This window comes from Paramisgurnus dabryanus, chromosome 19 (genome assembly GCF_030506205.2).
Source record: "Paramisgurnus dabryanus chromosome 19, PD_genome_1.1, whole genome shotgun sequence".
In the NCBI taxonomy this organism is placed as follows: Eukaryota; Metazoa; Chordata; class Actinopteri; order Cypriniformes; family Cobitidae; genus Paramisgurnus; species Paramisgurnus dabryanus.
Window position 1 is genome coordinate 74,131 of NC_133355.1, and position 14,632 is coordinate 88,762.

The 14,632-nt window shown below is 37.9% G+C and overlaps 1 protein-coding gene across 2 annotated transcripts in view; it reads right to left on the reverse strand.

Moving 5' to 3' along the window:
• Window positions 1-14,632, reverse strand: part of col22a1 (collagen, type XXII, alpha 1) — an 87,302-nt gene that overhangs the window by 41,968 nt on the left and 30,702 nt on the right. Inside the window, exons 5-17 of one of the 2 annotated variants that reach the window (XM_065285589.2) lie at window positions 13,208-13,319; window positions 12,922-13,045; window positions 11,476-11,751; window positions 10,909-10,989; window positions 10,473-10,589; window positions 9,921-9,965; window positions 9,758-9,820; window positions 8,620-8,658; window positions 3,743-3,796; window positions 2,668-2,721; window positions 2,521-2,574; window positions 2,103-2,156; window positions 1,920-1,964 (exon numbers count right to left, since the gene is read on the reverse strand). In XM_065285589.2, the coding sequence (XP_065141661.1) occupies window positions 1,920-1,964; window positions 2,103-2,156; window positions 2,521-2,574; window positions 2,668-2,721; window positions 3,743-3,796; window positions 8,620-8,658; window positions 9,758-9,820; window positions 9,921-9,965; window positions 10,473-10,589; window positions 10,909-10,989; window positions 11,476-11,751; window positions 12,922-13,045; window positions 13,208-13,319 (1,118 nt within the window). The remainder of the gene's footprint in view (window positions 1-1,919; window positions 1,965-2,102; window positions 2,157-2,520; window positions 2,575-2,667; window positions 2,722-3,742; window positions 3,797-8,619; window positions 8,659-9,757; window positions 9,821-9,920; window positions 9,966-10,472; window positions 10,590-10,908; window positions 10,990-11,475; window positions 11,752-12,921; window positions 13,046-13,207; window positions 13,320-14,632) is intronic. The other variant, XM_065285596.2, reaches the window with a different exon arrangement.

Genomic DNA, 14,632 nt, shown 5'->3' on the forward strand with positions numbered 1-14,632 from the left:
AGTAGATCAGTTGAATGGATTCCAAAACGATAAGAATCAAATGTTTAACTCTATGGGAGCTTGAAAATTAGCATATTTTCGAAAAAAGTGGAGTGTCCCTTTAAGACTGTACAACTGTGCTAGCGAGTTATAGGGCCCTATTTTAACGATCTAACCGCATTGTCTAAAGCGCACAGCGCAACGTCTAAATGGGCGTGTCCGAATCCACTTTTGCTAATTTAACTACGGGAAAAATGTTTTTTGCGCCGAGCGCATGGTCGAAAAGGGTTGGTCCTGTTGTAATGGGAGTATTTTGGGCGTAACGTGCAGTAAACCAATGAGAGTCACAGCTCTCATCCCCTTTAAAAGCAAGTTGCTCTGGCGCTATGTCTAATCCCTATTTAGATGACGGACTTTGTAAACTGAAAAACTAAGCGGAGGAAGAAGATCCTCAGTTTAAGATTAATGTTAAATAATTGTGTTGTTTATCACTTGTATTGAAATTGTTATTTTTTGATTAAAACCTTTAAAACCCGTTTTCTTTTAGTCATGGAAGTAAAAAGCAGGCTTGTAATTGCTTTAAATGTATGGCTATCCAATGTCATCCAAAAATAATGTACAAGTATGTAAGATAAGGTTTGTACTCTAAAAATACTTTATTTGTAACAAACAGGAGATAAAGAATTTACAAACTTCTCTCCTCACGTTTCAGCACTTTGGACAGCGGTTTTTTAGCAAAGAGTTTTTTAAAAATGTTTCTCATCTCACCATATCCACAGGTACAGAGTCATCATATACAATAAATCCGTGAGGTAGCATAAAAAAACAACATTTAAAAACAGACGCATTTGTTCAAAGCAAAGCATTTATTTACTTACAAGGCTGCAGGTGAAGCAGCTCTTTGCGCCTTCTAACGTCTCATAATTACTCCTCATTTATGTCCAAGAGACTCAATAATAATCTTTCACATTCAATCCTTTAATCTTTCATATTTAAAAGCATTTTTGTGCTGCTGCGCATTCATGTACTTTGTGATAAGCAAACCCGCGTTGTCCTCCCGTGTATAGGCGCATTTTACTAATGCGCTCTTTAAATAACATAAAACACATTGCGCCATTGACTTTAGACTTTAGAGCAGGTTTTTGTTGGTCAATGGCGTAGTCTATTTTAGTTGCCTCAAAATAGCAACGCGCCAACAATGCGCCTGACACACCTCGTTTTCAGACCAGAACGCCCATGGGCGCAAAAGGGGGCGCAAATGCATTTGCTATTTAAACAACGCGGCGCTAAACGTGAAAATTAGGGTGGAAACTAGCGAAAGACACTTGCGTCGCGCATTGCGCTGCATTGCGCCGGGTGTAAGATAGAGCCCATAGTCTAGATATACAAGTATAAAAATTGAGGTAAGTCTGTCATTGTGGGTTTCTTTTATCTATTCCAGGTCCAGGCTGGTGGCCAGATCATTTCTAAATTGTTTTTAATTTGTTTAAAGTGATTTTTAGTGATTTTTCAGAAGCGAAATTCCTAGAGAGATTTTCTATATGTGAACCTGGACCGCAAATCCAGTCATATGTCGCATGGATGAATGTGTAGCAATAGCTAACAATACAATGTATGTGTCAAAATGTATTAATCTCAAAAATCATTAAGATATCATCAAGTAATATGTGTTGTTAAGGACATAATTTAGACAATTTTAAAGGCAGTTTTCTCAATATTTTTTATTTTTTGTTCCCTCAGATTCCAGATTTTCAAACAGTTGTATCTCCTAACAAACCATACCTCAATGTAAAGCTTATTTATTTAGCTTACAGATGATGTATACATTTGTATAAATAAAAATACCCTTATGACTGGTTTGGTGGTCCAGAGTCAAATATAATTTATTTAAAAGTTATAACAAAAGACTTGTCTTGATTGACATGTCAATCATTTCTTACCCTATCTCCAGGCATTCCTTTTTCTCCTTTTACTCCTGCGCTGCCCTGACAAAAGAAAACACACACATTTGTAAGATGCAGATTCTGCATTGAAAAACATTTTGTGCTGTTTCATGAGTTATTAATTAATTTCCAATGACGTGCTTATTGGTTTAGATAAGAATTACTGCATGCCATACTTACAGAGACGCCCTGAGCACCTGGTTTTCCTGGAGGACCAGCATCACCTTGGACACCCTAAATGAAAATGTGCTCAAAATGTCAGATCACATTCAATTTCCATAAAGAATGTCCAGTACAACTTCAGGATTAAAACAAAAATACTGCGTTGATTTAAAACATGATGGCTAAATATATTAAGAGCTCAGATGCAAAACCCTCTAAGTGCATCGGACATGTTTTCCTATATGAACATTTTCTGCCAATAATCCGGTATTTCTGAATGGCCTGAGGCCGGGATTAAGCGGATTTAAAGCAAAATTCTTTCATGAACATATAATATGTGCCCAGAGCATTCAGTTAATATCATCATATATGTTTTGACAGAAATGGCATAAACCGGGTTTGCATCAAAAGCCTCTATAGAGCAAGTTGAGATTACCTTTAGTCCGAGAGGTCCAGGTGACCCGGCTTCACCCGTATGTCCTCTATCACCCTGTTTTGTAAAAAAAAGGGACATGATCAACATACTAGCTACTACAAAACATGATCAATTATATTCAAATACAATGAATATTCTGTTACTCACTCTTTCTCCTTTATCGCCTGGTTTCCCAGAAAGACCTGGTAAACCATCTAAACCCTGAACAAATATACAGCAATTAAATTAACAATGATACATGATGTTACAACATTCCTAAATAAGTATATGAAAGTGAAACATTGTATTCATTAGCATACAACCCTATTTATTAACATCTTTATTTGCATAAAAATTTTTTATGAATCATCTTTGCATTATTGTGAAGAAAATACGGTTCATCCAAATGTAATTCATTTTCCTGAAACAATATTTATTTTCTGCTGTTGGTAACATAAAAATATGAATAATATCAACAACAGTCAAATAATCTAATGTAAAAAATGAAGTCCCGCCCTATCTCATTGAATATTAATTTTAACTCAGAAATCTGGACTGCATCTGAAAACACATACTTAGTATGCAAAAAATATCCATATGACTTCTTTCGTATGATTCTGAAGTGTGCATTCAATGGACACTTTAATATCCCGTGAGGCCATCGGATGACATGGCGTAATTGACATTGGTAGGTCGTATGAAAATGAATGTAGTACGTCCGGATTTCATTCACACTACCCACATTCAGAACATACTTTTTTTGTTCAAAATAAGTACATACTCAAGAAAGTATGCGATTTCAGACGTAGCTATGCTCTGCAAATGTTGTCTGTCCCTGTCCCAAATGGCACACCACAAACTTGTGGCCTCCCTCAGTCCATACTTTGGTGACATCATGTAATGCAGACGTTAGGGACCCTTGACAGACTCGAGCGTTATGCCGGAAATAGGAAGAGAAGCTGCCCATAAGTGTGAACTTATCCCATCCGTCGTCTGATTGCTCTTTCGGAAGGACTTCTGGGATGGTAAAATGCACAAAGCCTGCTGCAGTGCCAAAGACCGCATCAAGAGTGCAAAGGGGGCATTGATGAGCACACTTCAAAGCATAAAAATGACAGATGGGACACCCTACGGACTTGTAGACTAAGCAAGCAAGCGCAATTTAAGGCCACGAGACCGAAAGTCCACATGAAGTGCGCCATTTAGGACAGGACCATTGTTGTTTTTAACAGGTGTGTCTTACTCTCTCTCCCCTGTCTCCTCTGTCTCCAGGTTCACCCTGCTCACCTCTGTCCCCCTGTGGAGAGAAACAAAACTTCAGCAAAGCTTACCAGACAGTTTCATATGACGTCTGGAGTCTGGACACGACATCATTGCCAGGATTTCACAGCAAAACCCATCCATTTGCTACGCAAAACTAGCATTAAACTAACCCAATCACATTTCGAGGGGGGTCTTTTGATAAAAACTGTTTTCTGGCGTACAATCTGCATTTTTGGAAGAGGTCATCTGCTCATTTCACATTCCCAGGGCTAATTTTTACATTGTTGGGGTTGCATCAACCCGCGGACATGAAAAACAGCCAGCGGCAAGAGTGTTAAAGTAGCCCAATTCAACGGGAAAACCACAGACTTGGCAACCCAGGGACATGTTCGCTGGGGCCAGATGGGTTTGTACTCCTTCATGTATTTTACTTGTGCATTTGAGTGTAAAAGTGTTTGTGTGAGAAAACAAAATGGTCTGTTAACCAAAATAGTAATTTAAAATTCTCTAAAAGACGTGAACGACAACCACCAAACCAAAAACTGACAATGTGTTATTCCTTAAAATATGATTCTGAGACATAATGAGGCACCCGTTCCTTTGTTAGGAAGTTATAAACCACACGAGAGGAAACAAAATTACAAACCTGTTTAAAAGATGTGAGGTCACATTATGAAAGAAAAAAGAAAGTCTCAGATCTTATCCGCTGAATGCAATGAATCTCACACTAATGATAAAACAGCACTAAGGAAAACTCTAGACTGTCAGATGTTATGTGCACTCCAGGGAAACTCCTAGACGTCTGAGTGTCAAAAAGTGCAAAGGCTTTTATGAGTTAATTATAAAGACCTCATACACTGAAGCCTGTTATTACTCTCAATGCTGTCCTTCACTTTTATGAAACCAAACAATAACTGCTGACAAACATTATCAAAAGAAAGTGAAATTATGAAAAAGACACCTACACTACTATATATGACAAGACCACTTCAAAATGTCACCTGTCAGCCGTGTCATGTCCGCATTATCATTGGATTTCTGTTTTATAATATCAATATAATATATATAATATTATCGAGTTGCTCTCGCAAGATGTCAACCGCCGAGCAGTCTGCACAGCGCCACATTATGAAGTAGTTTTGTAGTGTCTAGGACTAGGGTTGTGCCGATAGACGATAATATCGTCAGACATATCGCTAATAGCAGGCTTTCATGACAAAAGTTGGCGATAGTTATTATTATTATCACATTAACTTGCACATTGGATGCTTTTTCTCGCATGAGAGAGATTTCTTCTCGTGCGCACGTCTTGGACTCTTGCTCGGACCTGAACTTGTAATACGCGTGGCTATAACATTTCCTTGAACTAGAGAGGTTTATAGGCGTACAGAGGGTTAAAACCAGCGAGTTTGTTGTTGGCGATAGTTATTATTATTATCACATTAACTTGCACATTGCATGCTTTTTCTCACATAAGAGAGATTTCTTCTCGTGCGCACGTCTTGGACTCTTGCTCGGACCTGAACTTATAATACGCGTGGCTCTAACATTTCCTTGAACTAGAGAGGTTTATAGGCGTGCAGAGGGTTAAAACCAGCGAGTTTGTTTTTGGCGATAGTTATTATTATTATCACATTAACTCGCAAATTGCATGCTTTTTCTCGCATGAGTGAGATTCCTTCTCGTGTGCACGTCTTGGACTGTTGCTCGGACCTGAACTTATAATACGCGCGGCTCTAACATTTCCTTGAACTAGAGAGGTTTATAGGCATGCAGAGGGTTAAAACCAGCGAGTTTGTTGTTGGAGATAGTTATTATTATTATCACATTAACTTGCACATTGCATGCTTTTTCTCACATAAGAGAGATTCCTTCTCGTGCGCACGTCTTGGACTCTTGCTCGGACCTGAACTTGTAATACGCGCGGCTATAACATTTCCTTGAACTAGAGAGGTTTATAGGTGACAGAGGGTTAAAACCAGAGAGTTTGTTGTTGGCGATAGTTATTATTATTATCACATTAACTTGCACATTGCATGCTTTTTCTCACATAAGAGAGATTCCTTCTTGTGCGCACGTCTTGGACTCTTGCTCGGACCTGAACTTGTAATACGCGCGGCTATAACATTTCCTTGAACTAGAGAGGTTTATAGGCGTACAGAGGGTTAAAACCAGAGAGTTTGTTGTTGGCGATAGTTATTATTATTATCACATTAACTTGCACATTGCATGCTTTTTCTCACATAAGAGAGATTTCTTCTCGTGCGCACGTCTTGGACTCTTGCTCGGACCTGAACTTATAATACGCGTGGCTCTAACATTTCCTTGAACTAGAGAGGTTTATAGGCGTGCAGAGGGTTAAAACCAGCGAGTTTGTTTGTTCCCACTCCCTGACACGGTGTTGCCCTTGCTTCTTTTTTGTCCACCAATCAAGTCGCTTGTCATAAATAAGTAAAACATGAACAAATAAATAAATATATAAACTACTGCCCCGCCCCCCGCTACTATTGTGTAACGGCGATCTTCCAGGCTGACGATAGGACGATCTCAAAATGGGGCATATCGCCCAACACTATTTAGAACTACTATAAAGTCATTCAGTTGGCTTACATTATAACATACAGTATCAATTATAAAACTATTTAATTACATCATCAATGAAAATGATTTGTAAGTGCTATGTCTGACGGATCTCCAGTCGGCAGTACAGGCAACGACATCAACTCCCATCAATCACCGCTCCTTCATAGCGTCATCAAGCTGCAGTTTTGTTTTTGTATGACGACCTCTAGTGGCGAAAATGACCTTTAATAGCAACATTTTATATTGGATTAAGCTATTTGTGATCAATATAGTATTTAATACAAAAATGTTAATAACTCAGATTGACATTTTTGTATTCAGATTAACAATGGCAGAAAGTCAAGAGAAACATTAATGTTCTTGCAATGCATTATGGGATTGATCCGTGAAGTAAATATTTACTGCTGCAAGTAGTTTTCAATGCAGCATAATTGTACTGCTTCTGATGGTTTAAAATGTTGTTAAGGTAGGCAGCGTGGAAGACAGTAAAAGTCGCAAAATACTGCAAGCCCATGTTCTCGAAGATACAACATTAAGGTGATTTACAGAAGACATGTCAACACAAAAAACAGGGAACATGATGCAAGAAAGTACAAAACATTTGGTAGAAAAAGTCAGGACACATCACGGGCCAGACTCAAACCAGTGACCCACATGAACCAGCGGCACACAATTTCAGACATTTTAGTGCGAACGGGTTAACAAAATGACCACGCAAGACAGAGAGAGACAGACAGACAGAAAAACACCACAAACACAAACATGCGTTTGCGGCATCATGCAGTTTAACCAGCCAACTCCTCAGTGTGTTAACTAACTGACTAACCTATAACACTTAGATACGTGTGAGTACACATGGTGTCAATAAACACAACTCACACACACATATTGACACTCATGCAAATCACAGACACATATAAAAACACACACTTACAGTAGCAAATGACAGTACTAATCGTGCATAATGAAAAATTAAATATACATTGAGTCTATTTAAAACTTTCCATCACAATTCTAATAATGATAGTTGCCACTACACTGCTTTGCTGTTGCTAAGGAATTTTGCGTGGTTGCTAAGATGATATTCTGTTGCCTATACTGTATATGCCTCTGTACCTTCCCAAACATAGATATGTACAAAGCCTAGATGTGTTACTGCGGAGTCTCTAACGTCATCACCTGGCGGCCATCTTACCACAGGCAGCTCACTCACTCGTAGCATTGAGATTAATGGTGCAGGTACTTCTAAATGACCATAACTTGCTCAATTATTGACTAATTTTCAAACGGTTTGGCTTCTTACAAACATTATTAACGTGGCTATAATTCTGGATGCTTTAACATGTTTCATGATTTTTTTTTGTGTAAGTATGCAGTGTCATAGGTACATCTTTGACATTTATAACAAACCAAACCGTTTGAAAATCGGTAGAAAATTAAGCAAGTTATGGTCATTAAGAAGTACCTGCACCATTAAATTCAATGCTACGAGTGAGTGAGCTGCCTGTGGTAAGATGGCCGCCAAATGCAGACGTTCCACTCAATTGGTCAGCAGTTACCAAATGCATGCTAATTCATATATAAATTAGTAATCCTGACAGAAAACCAAATGCACTGGATGAAACAGCAGTAAGATTTGCTGTTTTCAGGCATTTATAGAAGTCGTTCAGTATTCAAAGACATGATTCTATTTGTGGGCATTGACTGGCATCCAAATTTGTCCGAATAGTACGTCCAGTGGAAATGTTAAAATAAGACTTCTTTCATTACTTTGTGATGTGGCATAAAACCTTCATCATTACTCATCAATGTCAATCGGGAAGTTTATGAATTTTGCAATCCAAGGCAGACATGGAATTTTTTGTTAATTATTAAAGTGAGGTACTGTTGTCATAATCATCTGTGACTGCATGATAATGGTTAACTATGATATTATAATTAAGCTAAATATGTCTGAGTCTGTGTTTCTGTCATTGGTTATGAATGGTGAGAGAAAGGTTTGCAAGATGGCTTTTTGTGCATAATTCTTCAAATGAGTTGCTCTTTTCTACTCTGTGATTTTGTAATTTTAACCGCTTACAATGGAAGTAATAAGAGGCTTCTTTTTTAAAAAGAGTTTGTTCTTGGATACTTTTACTGTAAATGGTGACTACAAAAAAAAAAAAAAACATGCTCACACAAAACAACCAAGAGACACAACAAGCACACGCAGCACTAAAACATCCATTGTTTGGTCTAGCTTGAGGAGTTGAGCTGTTAAATTCATGATCTTACCTTTTCTCCTCTATCACCTTTGATAGAGACAGCCTGACCCTGCAAATAATCAATCAACATGGATCAATTATTATCCAGGACCAGACAGAAAGACTGAAACAGATCAAAATATAAAAGGCAAATAATAATAATATTCATGCTACGGTATATCTACCAGTAATAAACTTTTTAAAGTCTGTGTAAAGTGTTTTCTTAGTTTGTGACACCTCAGATAATTGTGATATTAACCACCCGGCCACATATGAATGTAAATAAGTTATCAAAATCTTGGAAAAAGAGGCAGGATTCTTTGCTCTCAAGTGCATAAACCACGCCCACTCACTCTGACTTTTAAATACTGCCACAACCTGAATGTATGCTAGCGATTGTGTTAGGGGCGGGGCCATGCTCGGTGACTCTAGTGCATCATCGAGCCACCGTTTTAGCCCCGCCCAAATAATCCTGAACACAGAAAAACAGTGTAACTCAATAATTCAAGCAACTCTTTGTAATGTGTTTCAGCAAAACATGTCTTACATTTACAAAGTCACTGAAATGACTTTACACAGACTTTAAAGCAAACTATATAAGATATACACCAATCCTGATGTAGGTCGGTAATACTAAATGTAACCAGTGTTGGGGAAATGTACTTTTAAAAGTAATGCATTACAATATTAAGTTACTCCCCCAAAAAGTAACTAATTGATTTACTTAGTTACTTTTTATGGAAGGTAATACATGCGTTACTTTTAAGTTACTTTTACATTACTTTTTCTTACTTGGCTAAGACGTGATCTCTTTAATTTGCATATTTCCATCGCAAAAATGTTGTAGCCTGCCATCTCCGTTTCTGTTCTTGCTAAGGCGCACACGCATAGATTGCGTAATTCTACGTGACTACGTTCAGTTTAATTCAGTACATTAATTAAACTGAAAAGTAACTTTTTTTAAAAAGTAACTCAAATAATAATGTGTACATTTATAAATGCGTTTTTAATGCGTTACTTTACTAGTTACTTCAGAAAAGTAATATTATTACGTAATGCACGTTACTTGTAATGCGTTACCCCCAACACTGAATGTAACGTTCGTCTAAAAAAATATTATGTGGCTATATGAGGCGTTATATTTAATAATGTGAGTGATAGTGTCGTACACGCTCTCCTTTCTGGCCTTTGAGTCCTGGCGGTCCCTCGGCCCCTCTAAGACCAGGATCACCCTGTAGATGTACAATTTTCTCATAAGCAACCCTTATGAAATTCATCTTGTGGGCACATTGTATTCATTTTAATGTCTTGAAAATTGTAACGTGATGTAACCTTTTCACCCCTGGGCCCTGTGTCACCCGGAGGGCCTGTCTGACCCTGTAGGATGGGAAAGATTGAGAGAGATAGCGAAAGAAACAAGAGAATACATTTTGAAATAAGGATGTGAGAGAAAAAAGTATATAGAGAATGCATTGCAATATAAGTCTGAATGCATTACAAAAGAAAGTTTGATTTTAAAAATTAATATTCAGCCCTGTGAAGAGTCATGCGATCAAAATTTCTAAAGCACATGATTTTACTTAGTGAAAATAACAATAACAAATAAGATGAACTCTTAGAAATGTGCGCTTTTTTAAATAAAATCATGTGTCAAATTATAATAATAATTTACAGTTTAAAGTCCTTTCAAAAATTTTATTTGGACTTTTTTCCATTATAATCTCTGATCGTATACCACTTTACAGCATCAGCTTTTGTGTACATTGATATGCATGTACTGTAAAAAAAATATATCAAAGGGCTGATGTTCAATTTTTAACATGGTCCTGCGGCAGTTCAATCCACTTTTACACTGATATGTGCCTTTGACCTGAACGGTCTTACCCTTTCCCCTGCAGGACAGGAGCAGTTGAATGTTGCTGGTTTCTGCTGTTCAGCACTGGTGGATTTTGGGGTGGGCAATGGGAGCGGGGGAGCCTCGGTCACCAGAGTTTGTTCACACTGAGCGGGAAAATGAACGAGGGATGGAAAAGAAAACCGGATATATTACGAAAGAGATAGAGGAAAGGAAAAAGAAACGGATTGCTGATCGACTCAGACCGCATTACGAGCCAAGACTTCCTAAACAGCTCATAAATACACAAACATTCCAGACGACTGATGCAAATCCAGAAATGATTTTTCCTCATGCTTCAAAGCCTAAAGACAAGACTCAGAGTGTTTAAAAGAAATACTTTGATATCCCGTCGATATATTTTTAAATATTCTTCTTTTCGACATAATGACGTGAGAATATGTTTGTGTTAGATGGGGTACTTACTGGACCACCGGGAATATCGCAGCATGTCTCCTGTTCGGCTTGTTTACCATCACAGTAGATGACCATTCTTTGGAGGTCAAACTACGGAGATCAGAAAGGGATTTCAGCTCATTCAAAACTACAAATATACGAACAGAAGTCTGAATGTCATTGTCATCTTTAAACTATGAGCTATACATAAACATCACAGAAATTTACATAGTGTAACATTTAGAGTAAAAGAATGTAAATTCACTAGCAGCGTTAAACAGATCTGCAAAAAAACGAATTTGAAACCCTGCCAATGCTTGGACAAACAGCTAAAGCCAAACCCAAGCAGTTGGTTAACAAATGTTGTTATGTCTGGACAAAACAGGGCCAGTGTTTGTCAACTTAGTGACTTTGTTGCTAGATTTACCCACTCCAGAACCTTAAAGCACCCAAATCTAGTGCTTTTTTGTGCAAAACAGCATCTCCACATGACATATCATGATGATGGCATCATGAATATGCTAATTAGTGCATGCAACTCTCCAATCAGGCTTCTTTAGCTACTAGGAATTGAAAATCGTGGAATGACACACTTACATCAATCGGAACGCTGTCATAGAGTCTCTTTCCGATGACAGTCTTTCCCTGGATATCGATATCTTCTCTGTCTTCTATAGGTATCGTCTCAATATGTTTGCAGTCCAGGAAGAGCGACACTGATTTTGAGTCCACCCTCATGCCAATTTTATGCCAGTTACGGTCAAACAGGTTGTCCACCTCTGGGTTCTTAAAGACGGCCCGGACCGCATCCTTAGTAAGACCCACTGCGTTGTACTCCACTGCTCTGTTCTCACCATCCAGACGGATGGAGACCTGAGGAACATCGGGATTACAGACTGATTTACAACATTACAGTCAATGATGCTTCATAAAATTATTTTATTTAGTAGGGGTGCAACGGGTCACAAAACTCACGGTTCGGATCACATTACGGATTTTGAGGCACGGATCGGATCATTTTTCGGATCAGCAAAAAAAAAAGTATGGGAAAATTCTAATAACAAATCAAGAAATTACAAACATTTATAAAAAGAACAAGGTTGCACATTAAGTACGGTCTAAAATCATTAGTTACAGAAATCAAATGAATAATAACACTGCATTTATTGTATTAATTAAATGTAATTATTATTTTTTTAAAGCTTCAGAAGTGATTTTCTCTTTGTCTTGGGTTGTTTGATTAACATTAATGACACAGACTTAAGTAGGTCAATTGAGCTTACTGTCTCTTTAAGACCAAATGTGCACAGACTGCATCTCTCTGTTTGTGCACTACCGAGTCCCCTTAAACGAGCGCACAGACACAGACAAAGGGTGAATTACAGACGGCGCAGCATTACAGTCGTCCCACATAAAAACGTTACGTTGTTTTTCATTGCTCTATTAGCCAAATGTGTTTTAATGCACTACAGTATGAGAGAGAGTATTGACAACTCTCTGAAATTTAAATATCAAGAGTTCTGATCTTTGAAGGATGATTACGTCTGACTCGAGCTGGACCGGACGCATTTAACCGCACGCGTGCATTTGTGCGTAAAGTAAACTGATCACTTTAGCGCCGTTTTGCAGTTAAACTGTTTAAAATCACTTGAATGTTAACATTTGCAAACCTTTATAACACTTACAAATTATAAACTTTCCCTATTTAAATTTGCGTATTAATCCGCGAATCACATGCGAGCCGAACCGTGGGTCGTGATCCGTACGGATCACGGATCAACTGCGATCCGTTGCACCACTATTATTTAGGGTTACACTGATAATCTAATAAATCCTAGCTGAGAAAAAAAACTCTAGAGTAACAAGGTCTTGTCAGCTAATCTGGTTGGGATCCATTGTCTACCAAGCCTAAACAAACTTCCATGTTTCAACCCTGTTAGATCCATCAGAGCAAAGAGTAGACCTATTATAGTCTGAAGAGGAAACATCTGACATTCTCATTTGCCCCCGCGGCTTTTGTTTCTACCCCAGATCAACACACACCTGAGGAATGCCGTATTTGTCATAGACCTGCCACAGGTACCAGTCTTCCTTACGAGACGTTTTCCTGAACTTAAATGTTGTCACAAAGGCGTATTCATCAGGCAGACCTTGAGATAACACATCTCTGAAACACAGATACATTAGAGAAACAAAGAAAATCAAAACAGACTAAATCTTTAAAACAGTATTTGAATGATTCATTTGACCATTCTTTTTTGTAATAAACCTCATGTCACTCAAAATGAATGATATATTTTAGCTTTTAAATAATTAATGCATAACCTACTCTGTTTTTTGGACAATTGGCATTGTCCCGAGCCTGACATAGGGGGTCTGACCGGGCTCAAACTTTTCCCCCAGAAAATCTCTCACGTTGAAGTACTCCATCAAATCAAAACCTAAGACAGAGGAAAAGAAAAGATATCATGATTATTTATGTCTAACAGAATATTTTTACACCAAGAAAACATGGTGTATGTTTTAATATGACCACTAGATGGGGTCAATGGGAAGGGAACAGAAACTTGGAAAATTCACTTCTCCTGGACTAATTATGGCATTTTATAACAACAAAGCGTAACCCACATGTTCACAGTGGATGAAAATGTTATATTCTTCATATTAGTATCTCCAGACCAATGTTTCCCAAACGTATTCACCTTATTTTCCACGACAACAAGGGCGGCGCCATTGCGCTCATTTTGTCAACGTACTTCCGGCTGCATATGATGAGCAACTGAGGCAGTGGCTGAAGGCGACGCGTTAAACTTAAAAAGCTCACTCAAGCGCTTTTATTTTTGTTTCTTACCAATTTTAACGGACGGGGAGCCGACTGAGGAACACCCTAATCCCAAGTAATGGTTCGACTACGATGTTCCGGTAACTTTAAACCACGCCGGCCGCCGGGTGTTGAAAAGGTGGTCAGTTTCAGGTAAGCTATTAGCTAAATGTGCTCTTTCGCCTAACGTTAGATTTGTGATGTCCGTTCTACGAATAAACTTAAGATCAGTAACATTAGTTTATAAAATGCAATTATTTTGAATGATTTTCATTGCCCACCTATATTTTTATATTTAAGATAAGATAACAATATATTAGTAGTACATTACATTCTTACAGTAGCTCACGTGTTTCATACAAGTTACAGAGATTTCAGATGCTAGGAGGTCAGTTAATTTCTCATTCAGATATTGATGATAATGACCTATTAAACGTCATATTATTTAACACTGAAGTTAGAGTTTGTGTGTATAATGTTACTGTCTCTTTTTAATGCATCTCTCTCACACACACACTTTTCTGTTTAAGTATGGATGTCATTTATATATTCATTCTCATGATGCAAGTTTCTTTTAAATACTAACATAAAAATGTTTATGGTTATATTATTTTCACAGATGCATTGATGTTTAGTGATGCAATGGACAACTGTGAGGATGATATACAATCAACGTGTTCCTAAACTGTGATGCAGAAACACAATGGGAGGATCCATCCGTCTCTGAACACAACTACACTTTAAAATCACAACTCAACCTGAAGCAACCTACATCTGATATGGGAAAACAACCTTGCGGTTTCCCGGACAGGGCTTATGCTGGTCCCAGGCTGAAATGCTTTTTTGAGCTACGATAATTTAAAAACACCTTGTACTGACATACCTCAACATATATGAGTGCCATTGTTTTGTCACAAGATGTGCACCAGTCTT